The sequence below is a fragment of the Polypterus senegalus genome, unplaced genomic scaffold, assembly GCF_016835505.1.
Source record: "Polypterus senegalus isolate Bchr_013 unplaced genomic scaffold, ASM1683550v1 scaffold_1549, whole genome shotgun sequence".
NCBI classification, from domain to species: Eukaryota; Metazoa; Chordata; class Cladistia; order Polypteriformes; family Polypteridae; genus Polypterus; species Polypterus senegalus.
The window spans coordinates 8,903-25,000 of NW_024382067.1; the positions used below are offsets into that span (position 1 = coordinate 8,903).

At 39.4% G+C, this 16,098-nt stretch overlaps 1 protein-coding gene across 2 annotated transcripts; it reads right to left on the reverse strand.

Annotated features, from left to right (window-relative positions):
- Positions 1-240: 240 nt before the first annotated feature.
- Positions 241-9,275, reverse strand: popdc3 (popeye domain containing 3). 2 transcript variants are annotated; one of them, XR_005631938.1, is made up of 4 exons: positions 8,553-9,275; positions 8,239-8,347; positions 5,891-6,230; positions 241-2,984 (listed from the first exon to the last, which is right to left on the reverse strand). XR_005631938.1 is itself a non-coding variant. In XM_039742917.1 (3 exons), exons 1-3 carry the CDS (start codon positions 9,059-9,061, stop codon positions 5,955-5,957), a joined length of 894 nt encoding a protein of 297 aa, XP_039598851.1. In that variant the 5' UTR covers positions 9,062-9,275; the 3' UTR covers positions 241-5,954. The 2 variants fall into 2 exon arrangements, 1 of the variants encoding a protein (XP_039598851.1); XM_039742917.1 differs by having other exon boundaries at positions 241-6,230.
- Between the last annotated feature and the right edge of the window lie 6,823 nt (positions 9,276-16,098).

Genomic DNA, 16,098 nt, shown 5'->3' on the forward strand with positions numbered 1-16,098 from the left:
ATCATACTAACTGCCAAATATATTGAGGCTTTATGATAGACTAGATAGTACTTGAAGTTATGTTTTAACTTGCCAATTTCAAGGAAAGATGCATTGATTTGTGAAGGTGTATCAAATTTGGTTCATTAAGGAGCTGTGGGTCTTTATGCTATCAAGTAGCACTTTACAAATATCATTACAGAGAAATTCATCATAAAGTACACAAAGCTGAAATGATTTTAGGTAAAAAATAAGAACACATTGATAAATGGTTTGACTTTATTTCCATTCAGACCTTGGATTTCATTTTAGCTATAAATACAATGCTCTTGACATTAATTAAACATGCCACCATCATCTGCATCTCTTTGTTCAGAGATTCATCAAAAATAAGTAATTTTAGTATGAGTAGTTTTTCATGTAAACATTAAGGACCTTTAAAGTAACTAATAAGATGTGAAAACAACTAAATGATTCAAAATATTACATATCATAAATGTGCTGATGATTTAAAATTGATGCACTTCAGAAATAACACCCTGTGGTATGATTTTCAAGTACACAGTTTTACTATACCCATATCTTTGTATTTATGGATTAACAAGATCCAAGTTCATATGCTTATCAAAAAGCTTAGAGGTGTAGCAGTCCAAGGTGAAAACGTGGAGACATTAAGCAATGTGACCACTTACAAACATATTTCACTACATAACATCAGGGAGGGTATAAGTTGATGAAACACAATGTTTGGTTAGTGTTTTTATATGTATATTATACCTTAAGTATTTAAATAAATTTGAAAGTACTGGGATATATAAAATTGTTTTCACTAATATCTATATTTTACTAATAATGATGGCACAGTGGTAGGTGCTGCAGCCTTACTGATCCAACATCAAATGCCATACCCAATCTTTCTCCAGGTGGAGTTTGCATGTTCTCCCCTTGTCTGTGTTGGATATTTCTTTCCAGAGCCCCTAAAGCTTTGCATGTTAAGTGAATTGGATGCCCTATATGCAGTGAAGGATGTTGGCAGGATGTATGCCAGAGAGGGCCCTGTGATAAACTAAAACATAATTCACAGATTGTTTCTGCCTGACACTACCAAAATAGGCTTTGATCCTTTTGACTCTAAACTGGAATAAGTGGGTTTGACGATGTTATGTTAGGTGCACACAGGATTTCAGAGTGATTGATGGGGTACCAATTGCTGGTAGGACATACTTATGCACATGGCCACAACCCCAATAACTTAAAGTCAAGGAAAACAATATAACCTGCATGTGTTTAATAAGTGGGATTAAATAGGAGTACCCAGAAAAAACTCAGATAGATATTGGAAAAAACATGGAAACTCTACACAGACAATGGTCAAACTGGCAAACAAACTCCATATTTTCCAATTATAATTCACCATTATAAATTGTTGTGAAAGTGTGACACCCCATGTTTGAATTCACAAATCTTACTATGTTAGCATAATTAATGTTGTGATAGTTGATCAATGAACATACCAACCTAACTGCTTTATTGCTCTGCTGGTACTTTTAAGGTTATTTCACATGACATTACCTTTTCAGAGGCATTCAGTCATAGCCTCCACTTAAATATCCTTTGTGAGACAGAGGCAGTCAGTTGTGTGTTCCCATTAAGTTGCTCACTTAATGTGACATGTCCTCCGTGTCACTAATCTACGGCCTGCTCTGATTAAAAACAACAGGTTTGATTTTGTCTTTAGTCATTGGGGTAGGCTCTGTGTGTATGACAGCTGACAACTAATGAATACACACTAGGAAGTATAATGCATTAGCGAGGAATGAGGAACATGGGGACTTTGAACCTCACAAACAGAAAAGAAGGATCATCTGTCCGATATCTTGTGTTTTACATACCACCAGAGAATGTAAAAAAGAAGAAAAGGACAGAAATTGCAGCAGAACTCCCTTTTGCAGTGCTCTGCAAAACTGACATACCCTATGACTTGAAGTCACATAATGTGATATTATCTTTACTGTACCGAATTATAGTCAATCTGCAACACACAGAACCTTTGGGGGTGGTCGGGAAATGGATTAGCTACTCCTCTGCAGGAGTTGTTATTTGCTCTTTGTTTATTTGCTGGAATGCAATGACCATTTAAGAACCATTCAGACAGAGGACCATATCAAACAAACCAGTTCTGTGAACACAACTTGAGTTTACTAAATATCTTAGTAAAATGGAGACCTTAATTCAACTATGTTTGCAAAAGTGCAGCATCAGGAAAGCAAGTTGCCAAATTAAACAAAGACATTGATAAGAACCCAACATCAGCCACTAATTCAAAGATGCGATTCAATGAAAACCTGCCAAAATGGCCTTCCACATTGGTCCAGATCACAGGATGGATAAGTAAATAAAAAATATTCAGCATATCTGCCTTCATTTCAACCTGGCTTATACAATCCTATGGATATTATCAGTCTGTCTCAACGCTCCATTTTCTCGCACATTTACTACTGTACTTATTGTACAGATTATTTGTCACCAAAATTAACATTTGTTCTTCATTTCAGATTTCACCAATATGCCCCATTGCTTAAATCAAATATGCACATTTTACATTATAAATAGTTAACTTCTGAAGGTGCTGAGGGAAGGATGCCACTGTATAATGCTGACCGTCTATGTTGAAAGAAATTTTTTTCAATTAACACGGCCAAATGATGTGCAGCTTCAAGCAGAGTTTTACCCAGGTGTATGAATGACACATCAATATTCCTGCTGTAGTTAGTTAAATTATAGTGGATTATGAAATGAAAAAAAAACTGTAGATCACCATTTCCTGCTGCACCTCCTCATGGTTACTATGATATTTGTCAAATGTAATTGGCAACTCTTAACTGGCCCTGTTGAGGTGTTTGTGTCCTGACATGAACTGCATTTCATTCATGGCTGGATCATTCCCCACTCCGATCCTCTGATAAATGCTGCCAGGAAAAGCACCAGTTCTCTGCACCCTAGAACTAGGCACAAAGGAGAGAAAATGGATGGATGATTAAATGGAATTTTCAGAGAGTGATACAGTATATAGTGCTGGTGCCTCACAACTGCAGGATGACTGATCTAGTTCCCAGTATTTATAATTGTAGAGTTTGCACATTCTCGCTATGGCTACATTTGTTCTTCTAGAAGTATTCCAGTTTTCCTCTCATATCACAAGAACAAACATGTTAGGTTTATTGGTTGCTGAAAATTTGCCTTTGTATGAGTGACTGTGGGAATGCATGTAAGGGTAGCTTGCAATAGACTGCTGTCTCATCAATAGCTGGTTTCCATTTTGTGTCACATGCTACTGGGACAGGTTCCTACTCCCATCAACCTTACATTAGAAAAAGAGGGTATAAAAAATGGATTGATGGATGAATGAATAATAGCATTTTGAAATTTCTATTTAAAAATAATTAATTCCTACAGTTATGCACAGCAATATTAACATTTAACAAAACAAGTTTGTAGTATATATCAGTTTGGCCTTTCTGTACAAATAATTATAAATACAGCAATGTTTTATTTTTTATGTAAGGAAACATACTTTTATTTTTTCTAGTATCATCCGATACAAGGCAAGAGACACCCACAGGAAGAGCCAACAGTCCACTGCAAGACACAATCACTCATAGGACCTGCATGTCTTTAGGAGGTGGAGAAAAAAACAGGGATTCTTGGAGCAATAGGTAATGCTAATACAGACACAACATGCATACTCCACAAAGTGAGCGGGCCAGGACTCAAATCCGATCTTCTGGGATTGTGAGATAGTAATGTTATATACACTGTGTCATCATGCCAAACTCAAATAATAGTCTGTTACATTAAATGTTAACATTATTTAGTTAGTTATTTTTAAAAACTCTTCATTTATTTTAGTGCCTTGGTGGGAAGCCAAAGCCTTTCCCTGGATCACTGGGCACAAAGTTTGAAACAGCCCTGCACAGGCTGTAGGGCAAACTCACAGACACTGAAGCCTCACACTGGAGCCTGTTTGGACACACCATTTAATCTAACCAGTATCTATTTGGTGAAACTGAAGGAAAACCAGAGTGTCCAGGATAAACTACACCAACACAGGAAAAATATGTAAACTCCACACAGGCAACAACAGGACAGGGAATTTGAACCCAAGGTGCTGGATCCCTAGAGCAGTAGCACTAACCATTGTGATAGTCTGTTGCCTATGTTTTAATGCACAGGAAGATTAATTTAAAATGTGATATTTATTCTTGCTTCCTGATGCTGTATTTTTAAATGAAAAGTACGATCACAGCTGAGGCAATTAGTAAACATTTTCTCTAGGTGGTATTGACTAAAGTGAGGTGTCAAAATTGATTTCAACCATTATGACAGTAATATAGTGTGTGGGCTAGCCTTAAATATTTTCATAACTTAGGTGCTCTTGCCTTTGAAACACCATATTTTAAATCACAAAACGACATGCTATTTGGCAGTAAAGATGACTAAGGAAGCTAGACTCAAATCCTCTAGGGAAATATTTCATTCCATGGATCAGAAGACATAACAGTTTTGCTTATCTGCAGGAGAACATTTCACAAAACTAGTAAAGCTCTATTAGATATTTTAGTATTCTATAACATTTAAGATAAATAACTTTTAAATGTGGAATACATTTGGATACTGCCACTCACACAACAATTGTATTACAACATAAACACAACATAAATAGTGTAATTAAAACAAGAAAAGACAAAAATAAAATTGAAAATACATAAATCACACAATTATAAGACCAACAAGAGCCCCAGTGTAATTTTCTGTGTCAGAAAGTTTTTTTTTTTTTTTCTTTCTTTTTGCTTATTTTAGGACATTTTAACGGCCTCAGATGTGTTGCTGACACATCTGATTCACTAGTGGCTGCTCAATTCCACAAAGAGCTTCTCTGACATCCTGTTAATGAGAACTGACCTGTTGTTTCTTATTTATGATGAACAGAAAAGGTGCAAACAGGTGTCTCAGCCTCTCAGCAACCCTGCTGAAGGCAATAAAAAAATCCAGTTAATTATACTGGTGGAAAAACAAGACAATTTTAGCTTGGTGGGCAAGCTGACTTGATGAGATGGTCCACATGCTTTAGTGTTTTCCCAGCAGAGATATAAATAATAAATGCTGGAACAGGCTTCTGACTCACACATACTGTGGCTACACTGCAGTGCACAACAGAGCAGGCTATGTTTCAGCCAGCAACTGGCAGCAAATGCAATTATGAAACAAGACCTTCTGTCTTCCTTGCCATCAGAACACATTTTAGTCACGATCTTGCTTAGCCAAATTCAGGTATTTTTGTCCAGCATTTATTAAGACACTAGGAAAGTTTTTAATCCCTCTTAAGTCCAAGTTCACGTGACTAAATAAATAACCTTAACACCACACATAGTTGTTTATTTATTACGTCGGTAGGAGTTCCCTAGGAAGGTCAATTACTACAAATTTCCCTCTATTTAAAATAAAGAACAATAATTTATCATTAAGTATCGATCAACGTACCACGTGAAAAAAAAATCTCTGGACGCTACAGACAGTTCCAGACCCAAGTAAAGGCACTAATTTGCTTAGTTCGTTAGGTTATCCATGTAAGTAAGCCGTAAAAAGAAAGTAGTGGAGATAACACCATTTGTATTAACGGTGAAATCTGACTCAGAAGAGTTTCTAATATCAGAAACATTTGTGTCCAAAGACTAACCGGTAAGTACAAAAATGTAAGCAGCCACTCTGCTCCTGAATATCCAAGATTTGTTAAAGTTGCATGATGAGTTTACCTTCCCAAAAAAGACATTTAAAAGAAATAAGTACATTACACTTTAAGGCATGCGCCTTAAACAACTAATGTCCGTGTGAGAACTCTGATGGCACTTACGAAATTCGCTTTGGCATCTAAATGCGAGTAAGTCAAGGGCGCCGGCGAGCTCTATGTGTCTGCTTCAACTTTGTCTCGAAGTGCCGCGGGGAGTGACGGGAGTCGAGGCGCGCTCTAAATCGGGAAGGCGCGCGTGACAGAAGCTGGGTAACCTGAGATCATATCGGACTCCGTCCCGCTCAAAAACCTTGTCGTTCAGAGAGATGAGCTTCTCTGCGATGTCATTGCCGATGAGCACTGAGAATAGTTTGGAGATGTAGCGGTGCTTCGCGAAAAGCAAGTACAGTTTCTTACGCCGCCAGCCCACGTAACGGCAGGGTGTATCTGCTCGTAGAGTCACCTGCAAAAAAGAAACCGTGTATTAACAAACAGCAAAACATCGAGAGACCAGGACAGCAGATTCTTTTCACTGTGCAAGTGTGCGTAGTAGACAATCTCTCTGACTAGAAAGCATAATTTATGCATGTTCCAGTTTGTCAAAAGCATTTTAAAAATCATGTGCAACTAATACATGCAGGCTGGAATCAGATCGTTTTACTTGGGGAAAAAAGTTAATATTAAAAGTACATGTACACATATTAAAAGCTGAACCCATAGCCCGACCCAATTTATTCCAATACAGAAAATATACATATTTCATAAACAGAAATATATTCCGTACAGTAAATTATTATAGTATAGTTTTTCATTATTGGTAAAATTATGTCGAGGAACATATTTAGATGCAAGAAGCAATATAAAATAAAACAGACAGATATGAAAAGGTATCCTAAGATAGATAGATAGATAGATAGATAGATAGATAGATAGATAGATAGATAGATAGATAGATAGATAGATAGATAGAGCGCTCAAATAGACACAAACAGGTGCATTAACCGATTGGTGTATAATGCCATTAAAAACATATCTTCCCTATACTAATATGCCTGTCAATAAAAAGACACGTACGTGATACGTGCATCCAGGGAGACGTTGAAGTCCCAACTACATAATAATGTTCTTGAAATGGAGTTCTGGTAGGTGAAGAGATAGTAAATCGATGATGGGAAGAGAACGCCTCATCAAGCATGGTTTTAAGGATTAAACATTGTTTTTTACTTTTAATACGAATACGTTTCAATCTGTCCTTATTACAATGTAATTTTAAGATTTTGTAGGATTTTTTGACATACATTTTAAATGATTTTTAGCGAAAGTGGGGCAATGCGATAAATTGCGAAATCAACCATGCATTTATATTTTAATGTGCACGGGAAATGTGATATGGAGGTCAAAACTGGCAATCACTGTCAACCTTGTAGCGTAGGGGCCGGTGCCTTACCTTAGTCTGTAGGCCACGCTGGCATCGTTTTACCATAACATGTAATCTGACATTTCAGCTTTACGCCTAACTCTTAGCAAAAGACAATCTGTACTAAACGGCATAGATTGGGTGGTTTAGTAGGATGACATTATGCAAATACCCGGAGCTATGTCTCACAATAATAAAAGTTTAAAAATGCGCTTTTACTCAAAATAAAAAAACATCTATTTATCTATTAGGAATTGTAAAACATACAACATTCATAAAATAGATGGATGCATATTGCGTATGGACATTTTAAACTTAAGTGTTAGCGTCCACAGCATTTACTTGTAATACTGAAATCAGGTATTTTATAACATAATATTAGAAACGGAAAATCCGAAGTTATATGTTCGTGAACATGTGTATTCCGGCGAGGGTCATATGCATAAAATTTCTCAAGTTAAAATAAAAAAAAAACAGTCATGAACATATCTTACTATTTGTAGATGTCTAGAAATGAAAGAAACTAGATAGACAGAAAGGAATTGCTGAAATGTGTTCATCGACTCATATAACCCTAATGATAAAATAAGAATTATATTATAAGCCTTAATTTAAAACTAACCAATAACAAGGGTTCTACAGTCGAGTATTACATCCATAAAGCCATTATCCATTTCAGAAAAAAAACAATTAGGGTTTGGAAATTATTTTTATGAGAAAATACCTAATTATGGCCATTTATTGAGAACCATAGCACTTGGGTTAGACGTTAATGCTGTTAATATTAAAACAGGGAATACAGTAAATTAAACACTGATCACCTCATGGTTTGCTCCCTTTGCTGCACGAACAGGCTCCGGCTCGCTTCTGAGCAGCGTGATATAAATATATATTTTTTTTTATCATGGACTGCAATATTATTAATTATAAGTATTGGTTAATGTTGTTTCAGAGCACTACACAAAAAGATTATGTGGGTTAGGAAGATAGGTACAGATACAGCATATCCCGATCCCCTCCCTGTCAACGCCCGGGTCACCCAGTCATATCATACCTGGAATATGCCTTCCTCCGATGGCCGTAGAGAGTCCCACTCGGGAGAGTCCAGGAACTGATACGGGTAAATGTGATGCAAAAACTCGCCATTGACTGTCACGCGGATTCTGCCAAAGGGAGAAAAACAGCTGTCACACGCAGTGGCAAGCAGCTAAACTAGGCGATCCAAAAATTACACGACTCTGCTAGAGGTTAGGCAGGCAGGTGCTTGCGAGCAGCCGCGAAACAGGAGAAGGTATCCTGACACCGAAAGAAGAGGCGCACACACGCGGCAGGCAGTACTACTCGTAATAGGCAGGCATTCCCACGCACCTTCCTGACAGCAGGATCGAGAGTTTTTCAATGGGAGTTTTCCCTTCCATTGCGTAGCAGTGATCCTTTTCCAGAGTGCTCACTTCGCCGTCACAGCACGCCACGATCTTTCTGTAGACCGTAAGGGGTATCCCAAGCTGCTGGAAGAGGCGCGCATAGAGCTCCTGGAAGTCCTGCTCGAAAGAAACGCTGCGGAGCTGGTAGGCGACGTGGACGATCTGCACAGCGCTGATCACTAGCAGCGTGAAATTCCAAGAAAATATATCAGCGGCACAAGCGTCCAGCCAAGCCCAGATGGATGAGCAGAGAAAACCCAGTGCCAGGAAGAAGAATAGATAGAGCAACCCGTAAAAGCCGCTGCCCCCCATAAAGCCCAAGACTAGAAAAATATTAGCCAGGTGGTACACCGCTCCCTCCACGTCCCGCTTCCAGTCGTTGCACACGGGGTGCCCATTCAGCATGGTGTCCCACAGAGTGTTGTTTCCACTGCCCATCGCCGCCGGATCCATGAAACGGATGTTTTTGCCGAATTTTCGGGTGTCCCACAAGTAAACAGTCAAACGATCAGAAACAACGAAGCACAGATAAGTACATTGCTGAGCACAAAAGGTCCCGTTTCCATGCGCAGAGTCGGGTAACGTACCGGGTCTTAGCTGGCACTGGAGTTCAGATGATTATCGGAGGTGTAACCAGATACTTTGGAGACTCCGCAGAGAAAGAGGATAAGGCACTTCTCGCGGCTCCTGGGTCCATATGACCGCCTGTTTCGGTTTTGACCGGTTAACACTTCGTGAGGGACAGGCTAGCGGCTTGCCTAACTCTTCAGGACACTGAGAGGTCCTATTAATATGTTAAGACAGTGTGAATCAAATTGGGTCCTAGGAGTAACTCAACCGTGTGACCTTACGTGTACCTATAAAACAAACTGGAATATTTGTTATGAAACGCATTCACAGGAATCACTGACTAAAGCTGAAAGAAGTATATTGCAGTGGTAATCACAGCCTTGTAATCTAGGTAGTGTATGTCTGATTGAGATGTGGTTTCAACTCCAGGTTCTACAAACAAATGCCATGTAAAACTTTGAGGGACCTGCTATGTTGGTGTCAGCCACGTGTCCGATGTTGGCCAGATCATCACCATTACACCACAACAATGAACTGAATAGATGGATGAAAATGAATTGAAAGCACCAGAATAGTATAAAATCCTAAAAGAAAAATGGTTCACTTATTTTCCCATAGCTGGTCAGAATGGTGACACTAATTTCACCTGAAGTTGTCAAGTGTGTGGGCCATCCTTTGATGGACTGGAGTCTTCCTTGTATTTGTTTCTGTCATACGTCTGTCTGCTAGCAGCAAGGGTGGGCCCCAGCTCCCTGCAAAAGAACAAATAATGAATGGATGCACATTTGCAATATAAAACTGGAAGGGTAGAAACATTAGTTCCACTCTGTGTATTATTTCCTCAATTTTGCTACTCGCGTCAATGCCCATCGGCTTTTTCAAACTAAGTCTTCTTGGCAGGTCACGCCATTCAAAAATGTCTATAGTGTCCTTCATTCACTATCTCAAAATACTTTATAACTTGTAGTTGCATTAGGTGCACTGGCACCTCCTGTTCATAGCTGCCACCTTATCACACTATAACTGAATTAACTGGTTTCAATAATGTACCCTGTGCTGGCACCCATCTGGATAATAGATGGGTAGAATTTCTAAGGAATCAAAAATGCTCGCTAGTAAGTAATTCCACTGCAGTAAAACAGGCAGAACAATAAACTGCATATGGGAAATAATGAATTTAACAAAACATTGGAGCTTCAGCTTGGGAGTGAAATATTCTTCATAGTCCTAGATAGACAGACATTTCCATTGCCTGGTTATGTGCTTTTACATAATTTATATGGTTGTACTGTAGTGTTTGCTAAGTGTCACACCTCTAGCAGCAGAATTTTGCAAACAATTCATTTTATTTCTTCAGTTACTGTTAGTGGAAGACAGCTGAGGAATGGTAATAATATAGGTGTGAAGCAATGAGGACTGACTGACACAGTGAGAGGCTGCTACACACAACAGACTAAATGTGCAAATAAATGGTAATGGTAGACCAAAAACACAATGGCTCAATGGGCTGAAAATACACAAAACCAGTCTGTATATTCCATGAAAGAGAGCATTGATTGCAGGGAGTAATTACAAAAGTGCAAATACAGAAAACAAATCCTATCTGCCTCCACTAGTTCTTGATAATCACATTTTATTGTCTATTTAAACATATTGCATCTGCACACACCTAATGATAGTTCAAAACTGTTCTCCTCTCTGTCTGTTGTCACTTGATCTAAATCTCAGTCTCTTTACCTGCACTAAATGTGAGTCTGTGCCTTACTTCACCTCCTGACCCCAGATTTAGTAACTCCTGGGAAGAGTTGACTATTTATATGACTTTTCCATTTTAAGTTTCATAGTCAGAGCCAGAGAAAATCTAGACAAGAGCAACTAAACAAATTAAAGGACCACAGTACAGTATATGAGTTATGAGGAAAGATCTAGTGTTAAAAAAATAAGAAGAGACATGATAAAATATGTAAATGTGGATGCCAGCTTGCTACTTGATTTTTTTCAACAGCAATATGAGGGCTCAGAGGAAAGGTGGTTACAGCTAAACTTGTCTCAAATATTAGGGAGTATTTTGTTCATGTTCAGAAATACAGATGACAGTGCTGTCTGGACCCCATCCTACATTTAATGGTCCAACTATCGAGACCTGTTCTTTGTGCCCTGGGAATTATTAAGCAATAGGACTTGGTGCCATATTGTGCTTAGGTATTTCCTTTAGAGTATGTCAGTATGTAAAGCTGGCTGTGTGTTATATGTGCATAGACAACCAACCCAGATTAAATTCAGAACGTGGCAATGGAAAGTCTGAGAGGGAAAGAGTGAGCAAGTGTACAAATTGGGTGATTTCAGAAATAAGTCTTGCCCACTGCATCCCATCCCATCTGCCCTGAGGCATTTAGATCTGCTAAGGGAACTTGTCTCCTTCTTGATGCTTAATCCCTTAGCAGGGTGAAGGAAGATCCTTTAGGTGGTTAGCTAAACCACTAATCCATGAACAGTGCTAATGTTCAACTGAGGCAACCATTGAGCCAAAATGAAGACTTCCGATACAGAGCATTTTGTGAAGTTATACATAAACCAATAACGGCACACTGCTAGTTTTCATCCTCTTTCTCTGTATGTTTTAGCATTCGTTTGCTCAGAGGTTGATGCACTTGTTGCTTCCAGAGCAGCTCTTCTTTCCTCCACCCTATCGGCCCGCTTCTTCTCTTCTTTCGTCTGCATCTTTTTGTGTTAAAACTGATTAAGTCAGTGTTTGTGTTGCAATTACTTAGTACGTTTTCTTTCATCCTTCACTTAAGCTGGCACTTAAGTCTTCAATCTGCCTCAAGAATGATTAAAGATATGAAGAAGTAGGGGAAGTGACGGCAAAGGTGGTAGGGATGAGAACGGTGCTCGTACGCATGCACCGCATGGCCACTGCCAAGAGTTGATTCTACAATAAAATAAAATAAAAATGAAAAGAGGAATAACGGGCGGCACGGTGGCGCAGTGGTAGCGCTGCTGCCTCGCAGTTAGGAGACCAGGGTTCGCTTCCCGGGTCCTCCCTGCGTGGAGTTTGCATGTTCTCCCGTGTCTGCGTGGGTTTCCTCCGGGCGCTCCGGTTTCCTCCCACAATCCAAAGACATGCAGGTTAGGTGGATTGGCGATTCTAAATTGGCCTTGGTGTGTGGGTGTGTTTGTGTGTGTCCTGCGGTGGGTTGGCACCCTGCCCAGGATTGGTTCCTGCCTTGTGCCCTGTGTTGGCTGGGATTGGCTCCAGCAGACCCCCGTGACCCTGTGTTTGGATTCAGCGGGTTAGAAAATGGATGGATGGATGGAAGAGGAATAACCTTGGAGGTCAGTCATCACCACGAAAGCGAATAGTAGACGTCACATAGTATATGTGTCCCAAATTTCAGGTCAAAAGGTTTGCTAGCTACAGGTGATTTAAAATCCTGGACAGACAAACGAACAGCCACGGTAGCGTATTATATAAGAAGATTTCCTAACCTAAATGTCCAAAGAGATGAGCACAGTTGTAATATATTTATAACAGTTATTTCTTGATATAGTGCCGTTCTACTGTGAAACATCAGGCAAGAATTGAACTTGCAAACACAGGGATTAATGTCCGGTGCTTTTGCTGCTATACCACACCACTTACCTAATTTCACGCTGCATATATGGAGGGAGTGAAAGATGATATCATTCTGAAATTATCCTTAGTAGTTTTCATCTATGAAATGACCAAATACTTTATGATCCTTTCCATTTCATTTGCTTTTCCAACACCCAGCACAGTAAAAGCCTGGTACTCGTGTGTAATTCCCTTGGCAACTCCCAACAGCAGCGAATTCTGTTTTTTAACCATTATAGGATCATGGTATCACCTGCTGTCATGTGCCTTTCATTTTTTTTTTTTTTGTTTTTCATTTGAACAAGAAGCCAAATGCTGGATCCATGTCTAATTAATCTGGTATTCTGTACACATTCTATAATTATCTGCAGCTTGCCTAGTACAGTAACTGCTAAACCCCAGTCTCCAGCAAGGAATAATCAAAAAGCTGTTGACTCACTGAATATGAAATTGACCTAAGAAGGCTCTTGGAATCACATATTGGCACACAGAGGTTGATATCAGGAAAAGACTAAGAGAGCAGCATCACATTATCATACCACGCTACAATTCGGCATACTCCATGCAGTATATCTAGTTCAATTTCTTGCATGCAGATGGAACGTGTAGTTTGATGCCAACAGTGAGAATACATGCTGTCCATCAGTAATAGCCTTCATAGTGCAGAGAGTCCATCAAGCGTTTGGCTATCACTAGCCCTAATAGCCCTATCTGGCTCTTGTGTACTCACTCTTTGCCTTCAGTAGGACATTTGGGTTTAAGTGAGTGCAAAGGGCTTGATCCAGTTGAAGGGATGAGAGTAGCTACAGGCATCACTGAAATACCCAAGAACACGAATCAGGGAGGAAGACGATGAATGTTGTTGGATGAACAAAAGTTAGTATGTAGACTGGACAAAAACAGAAGCTAAAACACACTAGGCAAAATAACATAAAAGGATAAAAACAAAACTTAAAACAAATCATTGTGAAGATTCAAAAAACAAAGGTTTTTTTTTTGATTTGGCCAAGAAAAGTCCAAACAGACTTAAAACTGACTTGAGCAGCAGAGGGAAAATCTGTTTGTTTTAGGGATGCTCAAAAGGGATTGTCAAACCGCAGTTAGATACGGAACTCAAAAGTTAGTTATCATTGATGTGTAAGAGAAAGACAAGACTATGATAGAGAGTTGGGGTACCATCCTGGTAACTCAGTATAATTGATGGGACGAAAACAAAAGAAAAATATGCAACAATTGCGGAATTTAGGACAGAACTGATCGAGATGGTGGATCTTCTGGCTTTGAGGACTTCTGACATATGAATGGATGTCGGAAGGGATGCCAGTGATGGTAAAGCCATCAACCTTCCGGTCTGCAGAAGGAGGAAGAGAAGAGACATTATCATACAGTGCCAAGCTGGAGTGGTGGGTTATTACCATTACCAAAACCCTTTAGGTGCCCCCTAAGCACATGCATGTGACAGATCCATCCATCCATTTTCCAACCCGCTGAATCCGAATACAGGGTCACGGGGGTCTGCTGGAGCCAATCCCAGCCAACACAGGGCACAAGGCAGGAACCAATTCTGGGCAGGGTGCCAACCCACCGCAGGACACACACAAACACCAAGCACACACTAGGGCCAATTTAGCATCGCCAATCCACCTAACTGGCATGTCTTTGGACTGTGGGAGGAAACCGGAGCGCCCGGAGGAAACCCACGCAGACACAGGGAGAACATGCAAACTCCCATGTGACAGATGTTAAGCTCAATTATTTGAATCCATTGACAGCCAGTCAGTCAGTCAGTCAGTCAGTCATTCTCCAACCCGCTATATCCTAACAAAGGGTCAAGGGGGTCTACTGGAGCCAATCCCATCGTTCTATTTTAAAATACTGTAACACTAAGCTAACATGGGGAGCTTTCCTTTGTGATCCAATGATCAAATCCCAGTGTGAGCATACCAACATATTTTATAATGGTTGTGCATATCATTTTGCTTTGGACCCTCATGCCTAGCAACAGGCATCCTTACCATTGTAAGGTATTTTTATGTGAACCATTGAGCGGTAAACAAACTAGCTAGAAATTAAAAAAAAAAAAACCCAAAAAAAAAAAACCATACTGGTATCATTGTATCTGCCAGCTCACCTCCCTATGTAGTTTGACAAATCTTCCACTGATCCAATGGTTAATACTTGAAAAATCCTCCCATTAATACAAATCCCAGTTGCTTACTCTAGGTTGACCACTTCCTTCACCTGGTCTGAAGTAGTACTTTAAACGTTATTTAGTTTTGCTCCTTTCATTCCTGCAGCTGCCAGTGCCCTCACAGGAGCTGCCCAACTCTCACCTTGATGGCTGCTTCTGCATTTTAGTGGAAAAGGGGCTAATGAGTGCTTAAACATGAAGCACACAGGCTACAGCCAGACAGAAAAATAAATGAGACTGTTTCTTTAGTGTCAATTTTCCTTTACATCAGTGGAAGAGAAATTAGAACCAAAGAGAAAAGAAAATTATTTTCCAAATAATTAGGAAAAGATCTATTTTCTAAACCTTCTTTGGCAAGGTACTATCTCTGCAAAATCTCCCAGTGTCCATGTGGCTTCTCTCCATTTGTTCTCCTATTTAAAAAACACATGGGTGTTAGGTTAGGGAACTTGGGGTGAGGGATTGTGCCCTTTTTACGGACTTGTCCCCCAACTCTCCCAGGATGGGCTTGTAGTTTTTCTTTGACCCTGAAACGGGGTTGAGTGCATTTAGTAGTTATAATGTTCCTACACATCAGTTCCAACTACAGAGGGGTAATATTGTTATTGATAATATTAGCCTATCACAGGTCAACCATTTTGTAGTTAAACACATAGAACTTGCATATATCAATGTAAGGACTTGCTTTGCATACAGTGGTGTGAAAAACTATTTGCCCCCTTCCTGATTTCTTATTCTTTTGCATGTTTGTCACACAAAATGTTTCTGATCATCAAACACATTTAACTATTAGTCAAATATAACACAAGTAAACACAAAATGCAGTTTTTAAATGATGGTTTTATTATTTAGGGAGAAAAAAAAATCCAAACCTACATGGCCCTGTGTGAAAAAGTAATTGCCCCCTTGTTCAAAAATAACCTAACTGTGGTGTATCAAACCTGAGTTCAATTTCCTGATTACTGCCACACCTGTTTCAATCAAGAAATCACTTAAATAGGAGCTGCCTGACACAGAGAAGTAGACCAAAAGCACCTCAAAAGCTAGACATCATGCCAAGATCCAAAGAAATTCAGGAACAAATGAGAACAGAAGTAATTGAGATCTATCAGT

Bases quoted from the DNA above. Each gene is read 5' to 3' on its own strand.
- popdc3 (XM_039742917.1), bottom strand. From the start codon at position 9,061: ATGGATCCGGCGGCGATGGGCAGTGGAAACAACACTCTGTGGGACACC. The intron at 8,348-8,552 runs GTGCGTGGGAAT...TCCCTTTGGCAG, and splicing joins TCGATCCTGCTGTCAGGAAG to AATCCGCGTGACAGTCAATG. The intron at 6,231-8,238 runs GTATGATATGAC...TCTTTTTTGCAG, and splicing joins CGGAGGAAGGCATATTCCAG to GTGACTCTACGAGCAGATAC.